The sequence below is a fragment of the Somniosus microcephalus genome, unplaced genomic scaffold, assembly GCF_052327205.1.
Source record: "Somniosus microcephalus isolate GS21.2 unplaced genomic scaffold, FLI_Smic_1.0 unresolved_chr1, whole genome shotgun sequence".
Classification (NCBI taxonomy): Eukaryota; Metazoa; Chordata; class Chondrichthyes; order Squaliformes; family Somniosidae; genus Somniosus; species Somniosus microcephalus.
The window spans coordinates 36928046-36946120 of NW_028225179.1; the positions used below are offsets into that span (position 1 = coordinate 36928046).

Below are 18075 nucleotides of genomic sequence, written 5' to 3' on the forward strand. Positions count from 1 at the left end.
GATGGCGCAGATTTTGCCAAGTGGCGTTCTGTCCTGAAGATCACCGAAACCACGCCCACCCACCTCGCCATCATGGAGAATGCCAACGTCCTGGCTCGCTACGCCAGCATCTGCCAGCAGGTATCATCCGGGGAGAGGGAGAGAGAGAGACAGAGAGAGACAGAGACAGAGAGAGTCGGGGAGAGGGAGAGAGACGGGGAGAGGGGGAGAGAGAGAGGGAGAGACAGGGAGGGAGAGAGAGAGAGAGAGACGGGGAGAGAGAGAGACGGAGACGGGGAGAGAGAGAGACGGAGAGAGGGAGTGAGAGAGAGAGACGGGGAGAGAGAGAGAGAGAGACGGGGAGAGAGAGAGAGAGACGGGGAGAGAGAGAGACGGGGAGCGAGAGAGGGAGAGGGACGGGGAGGGGGAGAGAGGGGGAGAGAGAGAGAGACAGGAAGAGGGAGTGAGAGAGGGAGAGGGAGAGACGGAGAGAGAGAGGGAGAGAGACGGGGAGAGAGAGAGAGAAACAGAGACGGGGAGGGAGAGAGACGGGGAAAGAAAGAGGGAGACGGGGAGAGAGAGAGAGACGGAGAGAGAGAGGGAGAGAGAGAGAGACGGGGAGAGAGAGAGGGAGACGGGGAGAGAGAGAGAGACGGAGAGAGAGAGGGAGAGAGACGGGGAGAGGGAGAGAGACGGGGAGAGGGAGAGAGACGGGGAGAGGGAGAGAGACGGGGGAGAGAGAGAGAGACGGGGAGAGGGAGAGAGAGACGGGGAGAGGGAGAGAGACGGGGAGAGGGAGAGAGACAGGGAGAGGGAGAGACGGGGAGAGAGAGAGAGACGGGGAGAGGGAGTGAGAGACGGGGAGAGGGAGAGAGACGGGGAGAGGGAGAGAGACGGGGAGAGGGAGAGAGAGAGACGGGGAGAGAGAGAGAGACGGGGAGAGAGACGGGGAGAGGGAGTGAGAGACGGGGAGAGGGAGAGAGACGGGGAGAGGGAGAGAGACGGGGAGAGGGAGAGAGACGGGGAGAGAGACGGGGAGAGGGAGAGAGACGGGGAGAGGGAGAGAGACGGGGAGAGGGAGATGGACGGGGAGAGGGAGATGTACGGGGAGAGAGAGAGAGACGGGGAGAGGGAGAGAGACGGGGAGAGGGAGAGAGACGGGGAGAGGGAGAGAGACGGGGAGAGGGAGTGAGAGTCGGGGGAGAGAGAGAGAGAGACGGGGAGAGAGAGAGAGAGATAGAGAGAGGGAGAGAAACGGGGAGAGGGAGAGAGACGGGGAGAGTGAGAGAGACTGGGGAGAGGGAGAGAGACGGGGAGAGGGAGAGAGACGGGGAGAGAGAGAGAGACGGGGAGAGAGAGAGAGACGGGGAGAGAGAGAGAGATAGAGAGAGGGGGAGAGAGACGGGGAGAGGGAGAGAGAGAGAGATAGAGAGAGGGGGAGAGACGGGGAGAGGGAGAGAGACGGCGAGAGGGAGAGAGATGGGGAGAGAGAGAGAGACGGGGAGAGGGAGAGAGACGGGGAGAGGGAGAGAGACGGGGAGAGAGAGAGAGACGGGGAGAGAGAGAGACGGGGAGAGGGAGAGACGGGGAGAGGGAGAGAGACGGGGAGAGGGAGAGAGACGGGGAGAGGGAGAGAGAGACGGGGAGAGGGAGAGAGAGAGAGACGGAGAGAGAGAGAGACGGGGAGAGGGAGAGATGGGGAGAGGGAGAGAGACGGGGAGAGAGAGAGAGACGGGGAGAGGGAGAGGGACGGGGAGAGGGAGAGAGACGGGGAGAGGGAGAGAGACGGGGAGAGGGAGAGAGACGGGGAGAGGGAGAGAGAGAGAGAGACGGGGAGAGAGAGACGGGGAGAGAGAGAGAGACGGGGAGAGGGAGAGAGACGGGGAGAAGGAGAGACGGGGAGAGGGAGAGAGAGAGAGAGACGGGGAGAGAGAGACGGGGAGAGAGAGAGAGACGGGGAGAGGGAGAGGGACGGGGAGAGGGAGAGAGACGGGGAGAGAGAGAGAGACGGGGAGAGGGAGAGGGACGGGGAGAGGGAGAGAGACGGGGAGAGAGAGAGAGACGGGGAGAGGGAGAGAGACGGGGAGAGGGAGAGAGACGGGGAGAGGGAGAGAGACGGGGAGAGAGAGAGAGACGGGGAGAGGGAGAGAGACGGGGAGAGGGAGAGAGAGAGAGAGACGGGGAGAGAGAGACGGGGAGAGAGAGAGACGGGGAGAGGGAGAGAGACGGGGAGAAGGAGAGACGGGGAGAGGGAGAGAGACGGGGAGAGGGAGAGAGACGGGGAGAGGGAGAGACGGGGAGAGGGAGAGAGACGGGGAGAGGGAGAGGGACGGGGAGAGGGAGAGAGACGGGGAGAGGGAGAGAGAGAGAGACGGGGAGAGGGAGAGAGACGGGGAGAGAGAGAGAGACGGGGAGAGGGAGAGACGGGGAGAGGGAGAGAGACGGGGAGAGGGAGAGACGGGGAGAGGGAGAGAGACGGGGAGAGGGAGAGAGAGAGAGACGGGGAGAGAGAGACGGGGAGAGAGAGAGAGACGGGGAGAGGGAGAGAGACGGGGAGAGGGAGAGAGACGGGGAGAGGGAGAGAGAGGGAGAGAGACGGGGAGAGGGAGAGAGACAGGGAGAGGGAGAGACGGGGAGAGGGAGAGACGGGGAGAGGGAGAGAGACGGGGAGAGGGAGAGAGACAGGGAGAGAGAGACGGGGAGAGAGAGCGAGACGGGGAGAGGGAGAGAGACTGGGAGAGAGAGAGGGGGAGAGGGAGAGAGACGGGGAGACGGAGAGAGACGGGGAGAGAGAGAGAGATGGGGAGAGGGAGAGAGACGGGGAGAGAAAGAGAGACGGGGAGAGGGAGAGAGATGGGGAGAGGGAGAGAGACGGGGAGAGGGAGAGAGACGGGGAGAGGGAGAGAGACGGGGAGAGGGAGAGAGACGGGGAGAGGGAGAGAGACGGGGAGAGGGAGAGAGACGGGGAGAGGGAGAGGGACGGGGAGAGGGAGAGAGAAAGAGACGGGGAGAGGGAGAGACGGGGAGAGAGAGACGGGGAGAGGGAAAGAGAAAGAGACGGGGAGAGGGAGAGACGGGGAGAGAGAGACGGGGAGAGGGAGAGAGAGACGGGGAGAGGGAGAGAGATGGGGAGTGGGAGAGAGACGGGGAGAGGGAGAGAGACTGGGAGAGGGAGAGAGAGACGGGGAGAGGGAGAGACGGGGAGAGGGAGAGAGACGGGGAGAGGGAGAGAGATGGGGAGAGGGAGAGAGACGGGGAGAGAGAGATGGGGAGAGGGAGAGAGACAGGGAGAGGGAGAGAGAGGGAGAGAGAGGGAGAGAGAGAGAGAGACGGGGAGAGGGAGAGAGACGGGGAAAGAAAGAGGGAGACGGGGAGAGAGAGAGAGACGGAGAGAGAGAGGGAGAGAGAGAGAGACGGGGAGAGAGAGAGGGAGACGGGGAGAGAGAGAGAGACGGAGAGAGAGAGGGAGAGAGACGGGGAGAGGGAGAGAGACGGGGAGAGGGAGAGAGACGGGGAGAGGGAGAGAGACGGGGGAGAGAGAGAGAGACGGGGAGAGGGAGAGAGAGACGGGGAGAGGGAGAGAGACGGGGAGAGGGAGAGAGACAGGGAGAGGGAGAGACGGGGAGAGAGAGAGAGACGGGGAGAGGGAGTGAGAGACGGGGAGAGGGAGAGAGACGGGGAGAGGGAGAGAGACGGGGAGAGGGAGAGAGAGAGACGGGGAGAGAGAGAGAGACGGGGAGAGAGACGGGGAGAGGGAGTGAGAGACGGGGAGAGGGAGAGAGACGGGGAGAGGGAGAGAGACGGGGAGAGGGAGAGAGACGGGGAGAGAGACGGGGAGAGGGAGAGAGACGGGGAGAGGGAGAGAGACGGGGAGAGGGAGATGGACGGGGAGAGGGAGATGTACGGGGAGAGAGAGAGAGACGGGGAGAGGGAGAGAGACGGGGAGAGGGAGAGAGACGGGGAGAGGGAGAGAGACGGGGAGAGGGAGAGAGACGGGGAGAGGGAGTGAGAGTCGGGGGAGAGAGAGAGAGAGACGGGGAGAGAGAGAGAGAGATAGAGAGAGGGAGAGAAACGGGGAGAGGGAGAGAGACGGGGAGAGTGAGAGAGACTGGGGAGAGGGAGAGAGTCGGGGAGAGGGAGAGAGACGGGGAGAGAGAGAGAGACGGGGAGAGAGAGAGAGACGGGGAGAGAGAGAGAGATAGAGAGAGGGGGAGAGAGACGGGGAGAGGGAGAGAGAGAGAGATAGAGAGAGGGGGAGAGACGGGGAGAGGGAGAGAGACGGGGAGAGGGAGAGAGATGGGGAGAGAGAGAGAGACGGGGAGAGGGAGAGAGACGGGGAGAGGGAGAGAGACGGGGAGAGAGAGAGAGACGGGGAGAGAGAGAGACGGGGAGAGGGAGAGACGGGGAGAGGGAGAGAGACGGGGAGAGGGAGAGAGACGGGGAGAGGGAGAGAGAGACGGGGAGAGGGAGAGAGAGAGAGACGGAGAGAGAGAGAGACGGGGAGAGGGAGAGATGGGGAGAGGGAGAGAGACGGGGAGAGAGAGAGAGACGGGGAGAGGGAGAGGGACGGGGAGAGGGAGAGAGACGGGGAGAGGGAGAGAGACGGGGAGAGGGAGAGAGACGGGGAGAGGGAGAGAGAGAGAGAGACGGGGAGAGAGAGACGGGGAGAGAGAGAGAGACGGGGAGAGGGAGAGAGACGGGGAGAAGGAGAGACGGGGAGAGGGAGAGAGAGAGAGAGACGGGGAGAGAGAGACGGGGAGAGAGAGAGAGACGGGGAGAGGGAGAGGGACGGGGAGAGGGAGAGAGACGGGGAGAGAGAGAGAGACGGGGAGAGGGAGAGGGACGGGGAGAGGGAGAGAGACGGGGAGAGAGAGAGAGACGGGGAGAGGGAGAGAGACGGGGAGAGGGAGAGAGACGGGGAGAGGGAGAGAGACGGGGAGAGAGAGAGAGACGGGGAGAGGGAGAGAGACGGGGAGAGGGAGAGAGAGAGAGAGACGGGGAGAGAGAGACGGGGAGAGAGAGAGAGACGGGGAGAGGGAGAGAGACGGGGAGAAGGAGAGACGGGGAGAGGGAGAGAGACGGGGAGAGGGAGAGAGACGGGGAGAGGGAGAGACGGGGAGAGGGAGAGAGACGGGGAGAGGGAGAGGGACGGGGAGAGGGAGAGAGACGGGGAGAGGGAGAGAGAGAGAGACGGGGAGAGGGAGAGAGACGGGGAGAGAGAGAGAGACGGGGAGAGGGAGAGACGGGGAGAGGGAGAGAGACGGGGAGAGGGAGAGACGGGGAGAGGGAGAGAGACGGGGAGAGGGAGAGAGAGAGAGACGGGGAGAGAGAGACGGGGAGAGAGAGAGAGACGGGGAGAGGGAGAGAGACGGGGAGAGGGAGAGAGACGGGGAGAGGGAGAGAGAGGGAGAGAGACGGGGAGAGGGAGAGAGACGGGGAGAGGGAGAGACGGGGAGAGGGAGAGACGGGGAGAGGGAGAGAGACGGGGAGAGGGAGAGAGACAGGGAGAGAGAGACGGGGAGAGAGAGAGAGACGGGGAGAGGGAGAGAGACTGGGAGAGAGAGAGGGGGAGAGGGAGAGAGACTGGGAGAGAGAGAGGGGGAGAGGGAGAGAGACGGGGAGACGGAGAGAGACGGGGAGAGAGAGAGAGATGGGGAGAGGGAGAGAGACGGGGAGAGAAAGAGAGACGGGGAGAGGGAGAGAGATGGGGAGAGGGAGAGAGACGGGGAGAGGGAGAGAGACGGGGAGAGGGAGAGAGACGGGGAGAGGGAGAGAGACGGGGAGAGGGAGAGAGACGGGGAGAGGGAGAGAGACGGGGAGAGGGAGAGGGACGGGGAGAGGGAGAGAGAAAGAGACGGGGAGAGGGAGAGACGGGGAGAGAGAGACGGGGAGAGGGAAAGAGAAAGAGACGGGGAGAGGGAGAGACGGGGAGAGAGAGACGGGGAGAGGGAGAGAGAGACGGGGAGAGGGAGAGAGATGGGGAGTGGGAGAGAGACGGGGAGAGGGAGAGAGACTGGGAGAGGGAGAGAGAGACGGGGAGAGGGAGAGACGGGGAGAGGGAGAGAGACGGGGAGAGGGAGAGAGATGGGGAGAGGGAGAGAGACGGGGAGAGAGAGATGGGGAGAGGGAGAGAGACAGGGAGAGGGAGAGAGAGGGAGAGAGAGGGAGAGAGAGAGAGAGACGGGGAGAGGGAGAGAGACGGGGAGAGGGAGATGGACGGGGAGAGGGAGAGAGACGGGGAGAGGGAGAGAGACGGGGAGAGGGAGAGAGACGGGGAGAGGGAGAGAGACGGGGAGAGAGAGAGAGACGGGGAGAGGGAGAGAGAGGGAGAGAGAGAGAGAGACGGGGAGAGGGAGAGAGACGGGGAGAGGGAGATGGACGGGGAGAGGGAGAGAGACGGGGAGAGGGAGAGAGACGGGGAGAGGGAGAGAGACGGGGAGAGGGAGTGAGACGGGGAGAGGGAGAGAGACGGGGAGAGGGAGAGAGACGGGGAGAGGGGGAGAGACGGGCAGAGAGAGAGAGACGGGGAGAGGGAGAGAGACGGGGAGAGAGAGAGAGACGGGGAGAGGGAGAGAGACGGGGAGAGGGAGAGAGACGGGGAGAGAGAGAGAGACGGGGAGAGGGAGAGAGACAGGGAGAGAGACGGGGAGAGGGAGAGAGACGGGGAGAGGGAGTGAGAGACGGGGAGAGAGAGAGAGACGGGGAGAGGGAGAGAGACGGGGAGAGGGAGAGAGACGGGGAGAGAGAGAGAGACGGGGAGAGGGAGAGAGACGGGGAGAGGGAGAGAGACGGGGAGAGGGAGAGAGACGGGGAGAGAGAGTGAGAGACGGGGAGAGAGAGAGACGGGGAGAGGGAGTGAGAGACGGGGAGAGAGAGAGAGACGGGGAGAGGGAGAGAGACAGGGAGAGGGAGAGAGACGGGGAGAGGGAGAGAGACGGAGAGGGAGTGAGAGACGGGGAGAGAGAGAGAGACGGGGAGAGAGAGAGAGACGGGGAGAGAGAGAGAGACGGGGAGAGGGAGCGAGACGGGGAGAGGGAGAGAGACGGGGAGAGGGAGATAGATGGGGAGAGGGAGAGAGAGAGACGGGCAGAGGGGGAGAGAGAGACGGGGAGAGGGGGAGAGAGAGACGGGGAGAGGGAGAGAGAGAGACGGAGAAGGGAGAGAGAGACGGGGAGAGAGAGGGAGAGATAGAGAGACGGGGAGAGGGAGAGAGAGAGAGAGAGAGAGAGAGACTGGGACAGGGAGAGAGACCGGTGGAGGGAGGGGGAGAGAGACGAGTGGAGAGATAGAGAGACGGGGAGAGGGAGTGAGAGTTACTGGGAGTTTTGAGCAGCCATCACATCGTTTCTTCTCTTCCAGAACGGGATTGTGCCCATCGTGGAGCCCGAGATCCTGCCCGACGGAACTCACGATCTGAAACGTAGCCAGTACATTACAGAGAAGGTAGGACCATCGCAACAGGCCATTCGGCCCCTCGAGCCTGTTACACGGGAACAGGAGGAGGCCATTCAGCTCCCTCGAGCCTGTTACACAGGAACAGGAGGAGTCCATTCGGCCCCTTGAGCCTGTTACACGGGAACAGATGGAGGCCATTCAGCCCCTCGAACCTGTTACACAGGAACTGGAGGAGGCCCATTCAGCCCCTCGAGCCTGTTACACAGGAACAGGAGGAGGCCCATTCAGCCCCTCGAGTCTGTTACACAGGAACAGGAGGTGGCCATTCAGCCCCTTGAGTCTGTTACACAGGAACAGGAGGAGGCCCATTCAGCCCCTCGAGTCTGGTACACAGGAACAGGAGGAGGCCCATTCAGCCCCTCGAGCCTGTTACACAGGAACTGGAGGAGGCCCATTCAGCCCCTCGAGTCTGTTACACAGGAACAGGAGGAGGCCCATTCAGCCCCTTGAGTCTGGTACACAGGAACAGGAGGTGGCCATTCAGCCCCTCGAGCCTGTCACAAGGGAACAGGAGGAGGCCATTCAGCCCCTCGAGCCTGTCACAAGGGAACAGGAGGAGGCCATTCAGCCCCTCGAGCCTGTCACAAGGGAACAGGAGGAGGCCATTCAGCCCCTCGAGCCTGTCACAAGGGAACAGGAGGAGGCCATTCAGCCCCTCGAGCCTGTTACGCGGGAACAGGAGGAGGCCCATTCAGACCCTCGAACCTGTTACACCGGAGCAGGAGGAGGCCATTCAGCCCCCTCGAGCCTGTTACACCGGAATAGGAGGAGGCCAGTCAGCCCCTCGAGCCTGTTACACGGGAACAGGAGGAGGCCATTCAGCCCCTCGAGCCTGTTACGCGGGAACAGGAGGAGGCCATTCAGCCCCTCGAGCCTGTTACACAGGAACAGGAGGAGGCCATTCAGCCCCTCGAGCCTGTTACACAGGAACAAGAGGAGGCCATTCAGCCCCTCGAGCCTGTTACATAGGAACAGGAGGAGGCCATTCAGCCCCTCGAGCCTGTTACATAGAAACAGGAGGAGGCCATTCAGCCCCTTGAGCCTGTTATCCGGAACAGGAGGAGGCCCATTCAGCCCCTCGAGCCTGTTACATAGGAACAGGAGGAGGCCATTCAGCCCCTCGAGCCTGTTACATAGGAACAGGAGGATGCCATTCAGCCCCTCGAGCCTGTTACACAGGAACAGGAGGAGGCCCATTCAGCCCCTCGAGTCTGTTACACGGGAACAGGAGGAGGCCCATTCAGCCCCTCGAGCCTGTTACACAGGAACAGGAGGATGCCATTCAGCCCCTCGAGCCTGTTACATAGGAACAGGCAGAGGCCATTCAGCCCCTCGAGCCTGTTACACAGGAGTTCACACTTTCTCTCTCTCTCTCCCCCTAGGTCCTGGCCGCTGTCTACAAGGCCCTGAGCGACCACCACATTTATTTGGAAGGAACCCTACTGAAACCCAACATGGTGACCGCAGGCCATTCCTGCACACACAAATACAGCGCCGAGGAGATCGCCATGGCAACTGTGACCGCATTACGACGCACTGTCCCACCTGCAGTTCCAGGTGAGGTCCTGGCCGCTTCCCAGTGTCCGAGTCCAGGCTAGAGGGAGCCCTGTGTTGTACCTGTCCCCGGGAGCGCTCGATGCTGACACTGGGTATAAAGTGGGGGTACACTGTCAGGATAATGTATAGGGAGCTCTGTATTGTACCTGTCCCCGGGAGCGCTCGATGCTGCCACTGGGTATAAAGTGGGGATACACTGTCAGGGTAATGTAGAGGGAGCTCTGTATTGTATCTGTCCCCGGGAGCGCTCGATGCTGACACTGGGTATAAAGTGGGGGTACACTGTCAGGGTAATGTAGAGGGAGCACTGTTTTGTATCTGCCCCGGGAGTGCTCGATGCTGACACTGGGTATAAAGTGGGGGTACACTGTCAGGGTAATGTAGAGGGAGCTCTGTATTGTACCTGTCCCCGGGCTCACTCGATGCTGACACTGGGTATAAAGTGGGGGGTACACTGTCAGGGTAATGTAGAGGGAGCTCTGTATTGTACCTGTCCCGGGAGCGCTCGATGCTGACACTGGGTATAAAGTGGGGGTACACTGTCAGGGTAATGTAGAGGGAGCTCTGTATTGTACCTGACCCCGGGAGTACTCGATGCTGACACTGGGTATAAAGTGGGGGTACACTGTCAGGGTAATGTAGAGGGAGCTCTGTATTGTACCTGTCCCCGGGAGTACTCGATGCTGACACTGGGTATAAAGTGTGGGTACACTGTCGGGGTAATGTAGAGGGAGCTCTGTATTGTACCTGTCCCCGGGAGTGCTCGATGCTGACACTGGGTATAAAGTGGGGGTACACTGTCAGGGTAATGTAGAGGGAGCTCTGTATTGGACCTGCCCCGGGAGTGCTCGATGCTGACACTGGGTATAAAGTGGGGGTACACTGTCAGGGTAATGTAGCGGGAGCTCTGTATTGTACCTGTCCCCGGGAGTGCTCGATGCTGACACTAGGTATAAAGTGGGGGGCACAGTCAGAGTAATGTAGAGGGAGCTCTGTATTGTACCTGTCCCCGGGTTCGCTCGATGCTGACACTGGGTATAAAGTGGGGGTACACTGTCAGGGTAATGTAGAGGGAGCTCTGTATTGTACCTGTCCCGGGAGCGCTCGATGCTGACACTGGGTATAAAGTGGGGGTACACTGTCAGGGTAATGTAGAGGGAGCTCTGTATTGTACCTGTCCCCGGGAGCGCTCGATGCTGACACTGGGTATAAAGTGGGGGTACACTGTCAGGGTAATGTAGAGGGAGCTCTGTATTGCACCTGTCCCCGGGAGTGCTCGATGCTGACACAGGGTATAAAGTGGGGGGTACACTGTCAGGGTAATGTAGAGGGAGCTCTGTATTGTACCTGTCCCCGGGAGCGCTCGATGCTGACACTGGGTATAAAGTGGGGGTACACTGTCAGGGTAATGTAGAGGGAGCTCTGTATTGTACCTGTCCCCGGGAGCGCTCGATGCTGACACTGGGTATAAAGTGGGGGTACACTGTCAGGGTAATGTAGAGGGAGCTCTGTATTGTACCTGTCCCCGGGAGCGCTCGATGCTGACACTGGGTATAAAGTGGGGGTACACTGTCAGGGTAATGTAGAGGGAGCTCTGTATTGTACCTGCCCGGGAGCGCTCGATGCTGACACTGGGTATAAAGTGAGGGTACACTGTCAGGGTAATGTAGAGGGAGCTCTGTATTGTACCTGCCCCGGGAGCGCTCGATGCTGACACTGGGTATAAAGTGGGGGTACACTGTCAGGGTAATGTAGAGGGAGCTCTGTATTGTACCTGTCCCCGGGAGCACTCGATGCTGACACTGTGTATAAAGTGGGGGTACACTGTCAGGGTAATGTAGAGGGAGCTCTGTATTGTACCTGTCCCCGGGAGTGCTCGATGCTGACACTGGGTATAAAGTGGGGGTACACTGTCAGGGTAATGTAGAGGGAGCTCTGTATTGTACCCGTCCCCGGGAGCACTCGATGCTGACACTGGGTATAAAGTGGGGGTACACTGTCAGGGTAATGTAGAGGGAGCTCTGTATTGTAACTGCCCCGCGAGTGTTCGATGCTGACACTGGGTATAAAGTGGGGGTACACTGTCGGGGTAATGTAGAGGGAGCTCTGTATTGTACCTGCCCCCGGGTTCGCTCGATGCTGACACTGGGTATAAAATGGGGGTACACTGTCAGGGTAATGTAGAGGGAGCTCTGTATTGTACCTGTCCCCGGGAGCGCTCGTTGCTGACACTGGGTATAAAGTGGGGGTACACTGTCAGGGTAATGTAGAGGGAGCTCTGTATTGTACCTGTCCCCAGGTTCGCTCGGTGCTGACACTGGGTATAAAGTGAGGGTACACTGTCAGGGTAATGTAGAGGGAGCTCTGTATTGTACCTGTCCCCGGGAGCGCTCGATGCTGACACTGGGTATAAAGTGGGGGTACACTGTCAGGGTAATGTAGAGGGAGCTCTGTATTGTACCTGTCCCCGGGAGCGCTCGATGCTGACACTGGGTATAAAGTGGGGGTACACTGTCAGGGTAATGTAGAGGGAGCTCTGTATTGTACCTGTCCCCGGGAGCGCTCCATGCTGACACTGGGTATAAAGTGGGGGTACACTGTCAGTGTAATGTAGAGGGAGCTCTGTATTGTACCTGACCCGGGAGCGCTCGATGCTGACACTGGGTATAAAGTGGGGTTACACTGTCAGGGTAATGTAGAGGGAGCTCTGTATTGTACCTGTCCCCGGGAGTGCTCGATGCTGACACTGGGTATAAAGTGGGGGGTACACTGTCAGGGTAATGTAGAGGGAGCTCTGTATTGTACCTGTCCCCGGGAGCGCTCGATGCTGACACTGGGTATAAAGTGGGGTTACACTGTCAGAGTAATGTAGAGGGAGCTCTGTATTGTACCTGACCCGGGTTCGCTCGATTCTGACACTGGGTATAAAGTGGGGGTACACTGTCAGTCAGGGTAATGTAGAGGGAGCTCTGTATTGTACCTGTCCCGGGGGTGCTCGATGCTGACACTGGGTATAAAATGGGGGTACACTGTCAGGGTAATGTAGAGGGAGCTCTGTATTGGACCTGCCCCGGGAGCGCTCGATGCTGACACTGGGTATAAAGTGGGGGTACACTGTCAGGGTAGTGTAGAGGGAGCTCTGTATTGTACCTGTCCCCGGGAGCGCTCGATGCTGACACTGGGTATAAAGTGGGGGGTACCCTGTCAGGGTAATGTAGAGGGAGCTCTGTATTGTACCTGCCCCAGGAGCGCTCGATGCTGACACTGGGTATAAAGTGGGGGTACACTGTCAGGGTAATGTAGAGGGAGCTCTGTATTGTACCTGTCCCCGGGAGCGCTCGATGCTGACACTAGGTATAAAGTGGGGGGTACACTGTCAGGGTAATGTAGAGGGAGCTCTGTATTGTACCTGTCCCCGGGAGCGCTCGATGCTGACACTGGGTATAAAGTGGGGGTACACTGTCAGGGTAATGTAGAGGGAGCTCTGATATGTACCTGCCCCCGGGTTCGCTCGATGCTGACACTGAGTATAAAGTGGGGGTACACTGTCAGGGTAGTGTAGAGGGAGCTCTGTATTGTACCTGTCCCCGGGAGTGCTTGATGCTGACACTGGGTATGAAGTGGGGGTACACTGTCAGGGTAATGTAGAGGGAGCTCTGTATTGTACCTGTCCCCGGGAGCACTCGATGCTGACACTGGGTATAAAGTGGGGGTACACTGTCAGGGTAATGTAGAGGGAGCTCTGTATTGTACCTGTCCCCGGTAGCGCTCGATGCTGACACTGGGTATAAAGTGGGGGTACACTGTCAGGGTAATGTAGAGGGAGCTCGCTAACCTGCTCGTTTCCCACCCCCTCCATCTTTCAGGCATTACTTTCCTGTCCGGAGGTCAGAGTGAAGAGGAAGCTTCCATCAACCTGAACGCCATCAACACGTGCCCCCTGCACAAGCCCTGGGCCCTCACCTTCTCCTATGGCCGCGCTTTACAGGCCTCTGCGCTGAAGGCTTGGGCCGGCAAGAAGGAAAACACCAAGGCCGCCGAGGCGGAGTACGTCAAGCGGGCTCAGGTCAGCAATAACTTCCTTCTTTTTATTCGTTCACGGGATGTGGGCGTCGCTGGCGAGGCCCAGCATTTATTACCCATCCCCTGGTTGTCCTCGAGAAGGTGGTGGTGAGCCGCCTTCTTGAACCGCTGCAGTCCGTGTGGTGAAGGTGTTCCCACAGTGCTGTGAGGGAGGGATTTTGACCCAGCGACGATGAAACATAGAAACATAGAAGATAGGAGCAGGAGTAGGCCATTCGGCCCCTCGAGCCTGCTTCGCCATTCAAAGAGATCATGGCTGATCATCCAAATTCAGTACCCTGTCCCTGCCTTCTCCCCATATCCCTTTAGCCTTAAGAAATATATCCAACTCCTTCTTGAATATATTTCATGAATTAGCCTCAACTGCCTTCTGTGGCAGAGAATTCCGCAGGTTCACCACTCTCTGGGTGAAGAAATTCCTCCTCATCTCAGTCCTAAATGGCTTACCCCTTATCCTTAGACTGTGACCCCTGGTTCTGGACTCCCCGACCATCGGGAACATCCTTCCTGCATCTAGTCTGTCCAGTCCTGTCAGAATTTTATACGTTTCAATGAGATCCCCTCTCATTCTTCTAAACTCCAGCGAGTACAAGCCCAATCGACCCAATCTCTCCTCATACGTCATTCCTGCCATCCCAGGTATCAGCCTGGTGAATCTTCGCTGCACTCCCTCCATGGCAAGAACATCCTTCCTCAGATAAGGCGACCAAAACTGCACACAATACTCAAGGAAGGATCGGCCGATATATTTGGTGGTGTGTGACTTGGTGGGGAGCTTGGAGGTGGTGGTGTTCCCGTGCGCCTGCTGCCCTTGTCCTTCTAGGTGGAGGAGGTCGCGGGTTTGGGAGGTGCTGCCGAAGAAGCCTTGGCGAGTTGCTGCAGTGCATCTTGTAGATGGTACACACTGCAGCCACAGTACGCCGGTGGTGGAGGGAGTGAATGTTGAAGGTGGTGGATGGGGTGCCAATCGAGTGGGCTGCTTTGTCCTGGATGGTGTCGAGTTTCTTGAGTGTTGTTGGGGCTGCACTCATCGTTGACCTCTTTCGTTCTGTCACGATGCACCAGGCGATAAACGCCAGTGTCAAAGAATCATAGAACCCTCCAGCACAGGAGGAGGCCGTTCACCCCATTGTGCCTGTGCCGGCTCTCTGATTTTGAACACCTCCATCAAATCTCTTAACCTTCTCTGCTCTAAGGAGAACAGCCCCAGCTTCTCCAGTCTCTCCACATCACTGAAGACCCTCATCCCTGGTACCATTCTGGTCAATCTCCCCTTAACCTTCTCTGCTCGAAGGAGAACAACCCCAGCTTCTCCAGTCTCTCCACATCACTGAAGACCCTCATCCCTGGTACCATTCTGGTCAATCTCCCCTTAACCTTCTCTGCTCTAAGGAGAACAACCCCAGCTTCTCCAGTCTCTCCACATCACTGAAGACCCTCATCCCTGGTACCATTCTGGTCAATCTCCCCTTAACCTTCTCTGCTCTAAGGAGAACAACCCCAGCTTCTCCAGTCTCTCCACATCACTGAAGTCCCTCATCCCTGGTACCATTCTGGTCAATCTCTCCCTTAACCTTCTCTGTTCTAAGGAGAACAACCCCAGCTTCTCCAGTCTCTCCACATCACTGAAGTCCCTCATCCCCGGTACCATTCTGGTCAATCTCCTCTTAACCCTCTCTGTTCTGAGGAGAACAACGCCAGCTTCTCCAGTCTCTCCACATCACTGAAGTCCCTCATCCCTGGGACCATTCTGGTCAATCTCCCCTTAACCTTCTCTGCTCTAAGGAGAACAACCCCAGCTTCTCCAGTCTCTCCACATCACTGAAGTCCCTCATCCCCTGGTACCATTCTGGTCAATCTCCTCTTAACCTTCTCTGTTCTAAGGAGAACAATCCCAGCTTCTCCAGTCTCTCCACATCACTGAAGTCCCTCATCCCTGGTACCATTCCGGTCAATCTCCCCTTAACCTTCTCTGCTCTAAGGAGAACAATCCCAGCTTCTCCAGTCTCTCCACATCACTGAAGTCTCTCATCCCTGGTACCATTCCGGTCATTCGTAGCACCCTGTCCCAGCCTAACTTGCTCCATTCTCGGCTGGTCCTTGAGCACTTTGATTGAGAGAGGAGGCAGGCTACTCGATTCAAATCTAGTGGTGCATGAAAGACATACTCGAATTTCTCCAGCGCCTTTCACCACCTCAGGACGTCCCAAATCGCTTTACAGCCAATGAAGTACTTTTTGAACTGTGGTCACTGCTGTAATGTAGGAAATGCGGCAGCCAATTTGAGCACAGCAAGATCCCTGATACAGCAATGCTGCGCAGAAGTAAGGCAGTGATTCTCTGGAACTTGACTCCCCAGTACTACAATCCTTAGTGATGTGATGGGGGACAGTGTGGGGACCCGTACCCCGGGGAGAGTCGGCGCCCGTGGGGACCCGTACCCCGGGGAGAGTCGGTGCCCGCGGGGACCTGTACCCCGGGGAGAGTCTGTGCCCGCGGGGACCTGTACCCCGGGGAGAGTCTGTGCCCGAGGGGACCCGTACCCCGGTTAGAGTCGGTGCCCGTGGGGACCTGTACCCCGGGGGGAGTCGGTGCCCGTGGGGACCCATATCCCGGGGAGAGTCGGTGCCCGTGGGGGACCCATACCCCGGGGAGAGTCGGTGCCCGTGGGGGACCCGTACCCCGGGGAGAGTCGGTGCCCGTGGGGGACCCGTACCTCGGGGAGAGTCGGTGCCCGTGGGGGACCCATACCCCGGGGAGAGTCGGTGCCCGTGGGGGACCCATACCCCGGGGAGAGTCGGTGCCCGTGGGGGACCCGTACCCCGGGGAGAGTCGGTGCCCGTGGGGGACCCGTACCCGGGGAGAGTCGGTGCCCGTGGGGGACCCATACCCCGGGGAGAGTCGGTGCCCGTGGGGGACCCGTACCCCGGGGAGAGTCGGTGCCCGCGGGGGACCCATACCCCGGGGAGAGTCGGTGCCCGTGGGGACCCGTACCTCGGGGAGAGTCGGTGCCCTGGTGTGGCTGGGGTAGAGGGCAGGTGTGAGCAGGTTGTGGGTGCGAGACTGATCTAACCGTGCTTTTCTTCTTTCCACAGAGCAATGGACTGGCGGCCCAGGGGAAATACGCCATCTCTGCCGCGGCCGGAGCCGCAGCCGGTCAGTCGCTGTTCGTTGCCGACCACGCATACTGAGGAGGGTCATCCAGGAGGGGTCCGACAGGTCGGGGGCGAGGGGTGCGGAGCGTCGAGCGGTCCCTCCCCGGCCCTCGACAGCCGACCTCTCCCGCATCGCAGCCAGCTCGTGCCTCCTGTGCTCACACCACCGCCCTCGTCCCTAATTAAAAAATAACACTCCTGCATCTCCCGTCAAACATCGGCTCTTCGACTATGGCGGGCTTCGCCGCCCAGTCCCCAGTCGAGGGGCCGCCATCATCTCCCGCCGCCCCCCCCAGAGCTCATGTGCGTCCGCAGAGCCTGCCCGTCGTGTCTCGACTTCACTGTTTCTTCGCGTATTTGGTGTGTGTGCGTGTTCCCGTGTCGGCGCATGTCCGCGTGCGTGTGTGCGGCGCGTGCGTGCACCCGTGTCTGCCCGTGCGTTCCTGTGTTCCTGTTCAATGTGGCGACCACTGTGTAACCGGTAGAGGCTGGTGTTTCTGTCGCTGGTCAGTCTCTGTAGATGGTGCAGCGATGAAATAAAATCAGAGTATATTTAACGCTGTGTGTGCACGTGTGTGCGTCAATCAGTAAACAACCGCAGGTCTCAAGGGGGGTGGAGCTCTCCGTGTGAGCCGCGCAGGGGAGCGTCGACAGGAGGAAGCAGCGAGGGACGTCACAGTCGAATAGCAGCCCGTCCTGACCAGGTGTTCTCACGTACAGGGACCACTGGACGGCAACGAGTGGACGAACGCAGGAGGGACCTGACGTAACAAAACTCACTACACACTTGGTTTGAGTATAAAGCAAAGCTTTAATCAACTTGTTTCAGAACATGGAGGTCTCGTTGTATTTCACTAGTTCCTTGTCTTACAAAATGTCCCTGGGCAAGCTAGGGCCGACGCCCGAGTATTGAACCTCCAACAGTGCGCCGCTCCCTCAGTACTGCCCCTCCGACAGTGCGACGCTCCCTCAGTACTGCCCCTCCGGCAGTGCAGTGCTCCCTCAGTACTGCCCCTCCGACAGTGCGGCGCTCCCTCAGTACTGCCCCGACAGTGCTGCGCTCCCTCAGTACAGCCCCTCCGACAGTGCGGCACTCCCTCAGTACTGCCCCTCCGACAGTGCAGCACTCCTTCAGTACTGACCCTCCGACAGTGCGGCGCTCCTCCAGTACTGCCCCTCCGACAGTGCGGCGCTCCGTCAGTACTGCCCCTCCGACAGTGCAGTGCTCCCTCAGTACTGCCCCTCCGACAGTGCGGCGCTCCCTCAGTACTGCTCCTCCGACAGTGCGGCGCTCCCTCAGTACTGCCCCTCCGACAGTGCGGTGCTCCCTCAGTACTGCCCCTCCGACAGTGCGACGCTCCCTCAGTACTGACCCTCCGACAGTGCGGCGCTCCCTCAGTACTGCCCCTCCGACAGTGCGGCGCTCCCTCAGTACTGCCCCTCCGACAGTGCGACGCTCCCTCAGTACTGCCCCTCCGACAGTGCGGCGCTCCCTCAGTACTGCCCTTCCGACAGTGCGGCGCTCCCTCAGTACTGCCCCTCCGACAGTGCGGCGCTCCCTCAGTACTGCCCCTCCGACAGTGCGGCGCTCCCTCAGTACTGCCCCTCCAACAGTGCGGTGCTCCCGCAGTACTGCCCCTCCGACAGTGCGGCGCTCCCTCAGTACTGCCCTTCCGACAGTGCGGCGCTCCCTCAGTACTGCCCCTCCGACAGTGCGGCGCTCCCTCAGTACTGCCCCTCCGACAGTGCGCCGCTCCCCCAGTACTGCCCCTTCGACAGTGCAGCACTCCCTCAGTACTGCCCCTCCGACAGTGCGGCGCTCCCGCAGTACTGCCCCTCCGATAGT

At 59.8% G+C, this 18075-nt stretch overlaps 1 protein-coding gene across 1 annotated transcript; it reads left to right on the plus strand.

Annotated features, from left to right (window-relative positions):
* The first annotated feature begins 6 nt into the window (after nucleotides 1-6).
* LOC147094627 (fructose-bisphosphate aldolase A-like) lies at nucleotides 7-16786 on the plus strand. The gene is made up of 5 exons (XM_085974455.1): nucleotides 7-120; nucleotides 7339-7422; nucleotides 8817-8991; nucleotides 12858-13057; nucleotides 16170-16786. The coding sequence occupies exons 1-5, from the start codon at nucleotides 73-75 to the stop codon at nucleotides 16263-16265; spliced, it is 603 nt and encodes a 200-aa protein (XP_085830581.1). The 5' UTR covers nucleotides 7-72; the 3' UTR covers nucleotides 16266-16786.
* Nucleotides 16787-18075: the final 1289 nt, after the last annotated feature.

Coding starts and splice junctions, on each gene's coding strand:
- LOC147094627 (XM_085974455.1), top strand. CDS start 73: ATGGAGAATGCCAACGTCCTGGCTCGCTACGCCAGCATCTGCCAGCAG. Junction 8,992..12,857: donor TGTCCCACCTGCAGTTCCAG/GTGAGGTCCTGG, acceptor TCCATCTTTCAG/GCATTACTTTCCTGTCCGGA. Junction 13,058..16,169: donor AGTACGTCAAGCGGGCTCAG/GTCAGCAATAAC, acceptor TTCTTTCCACAG/AGCAATGGACTGGCGGCCCA.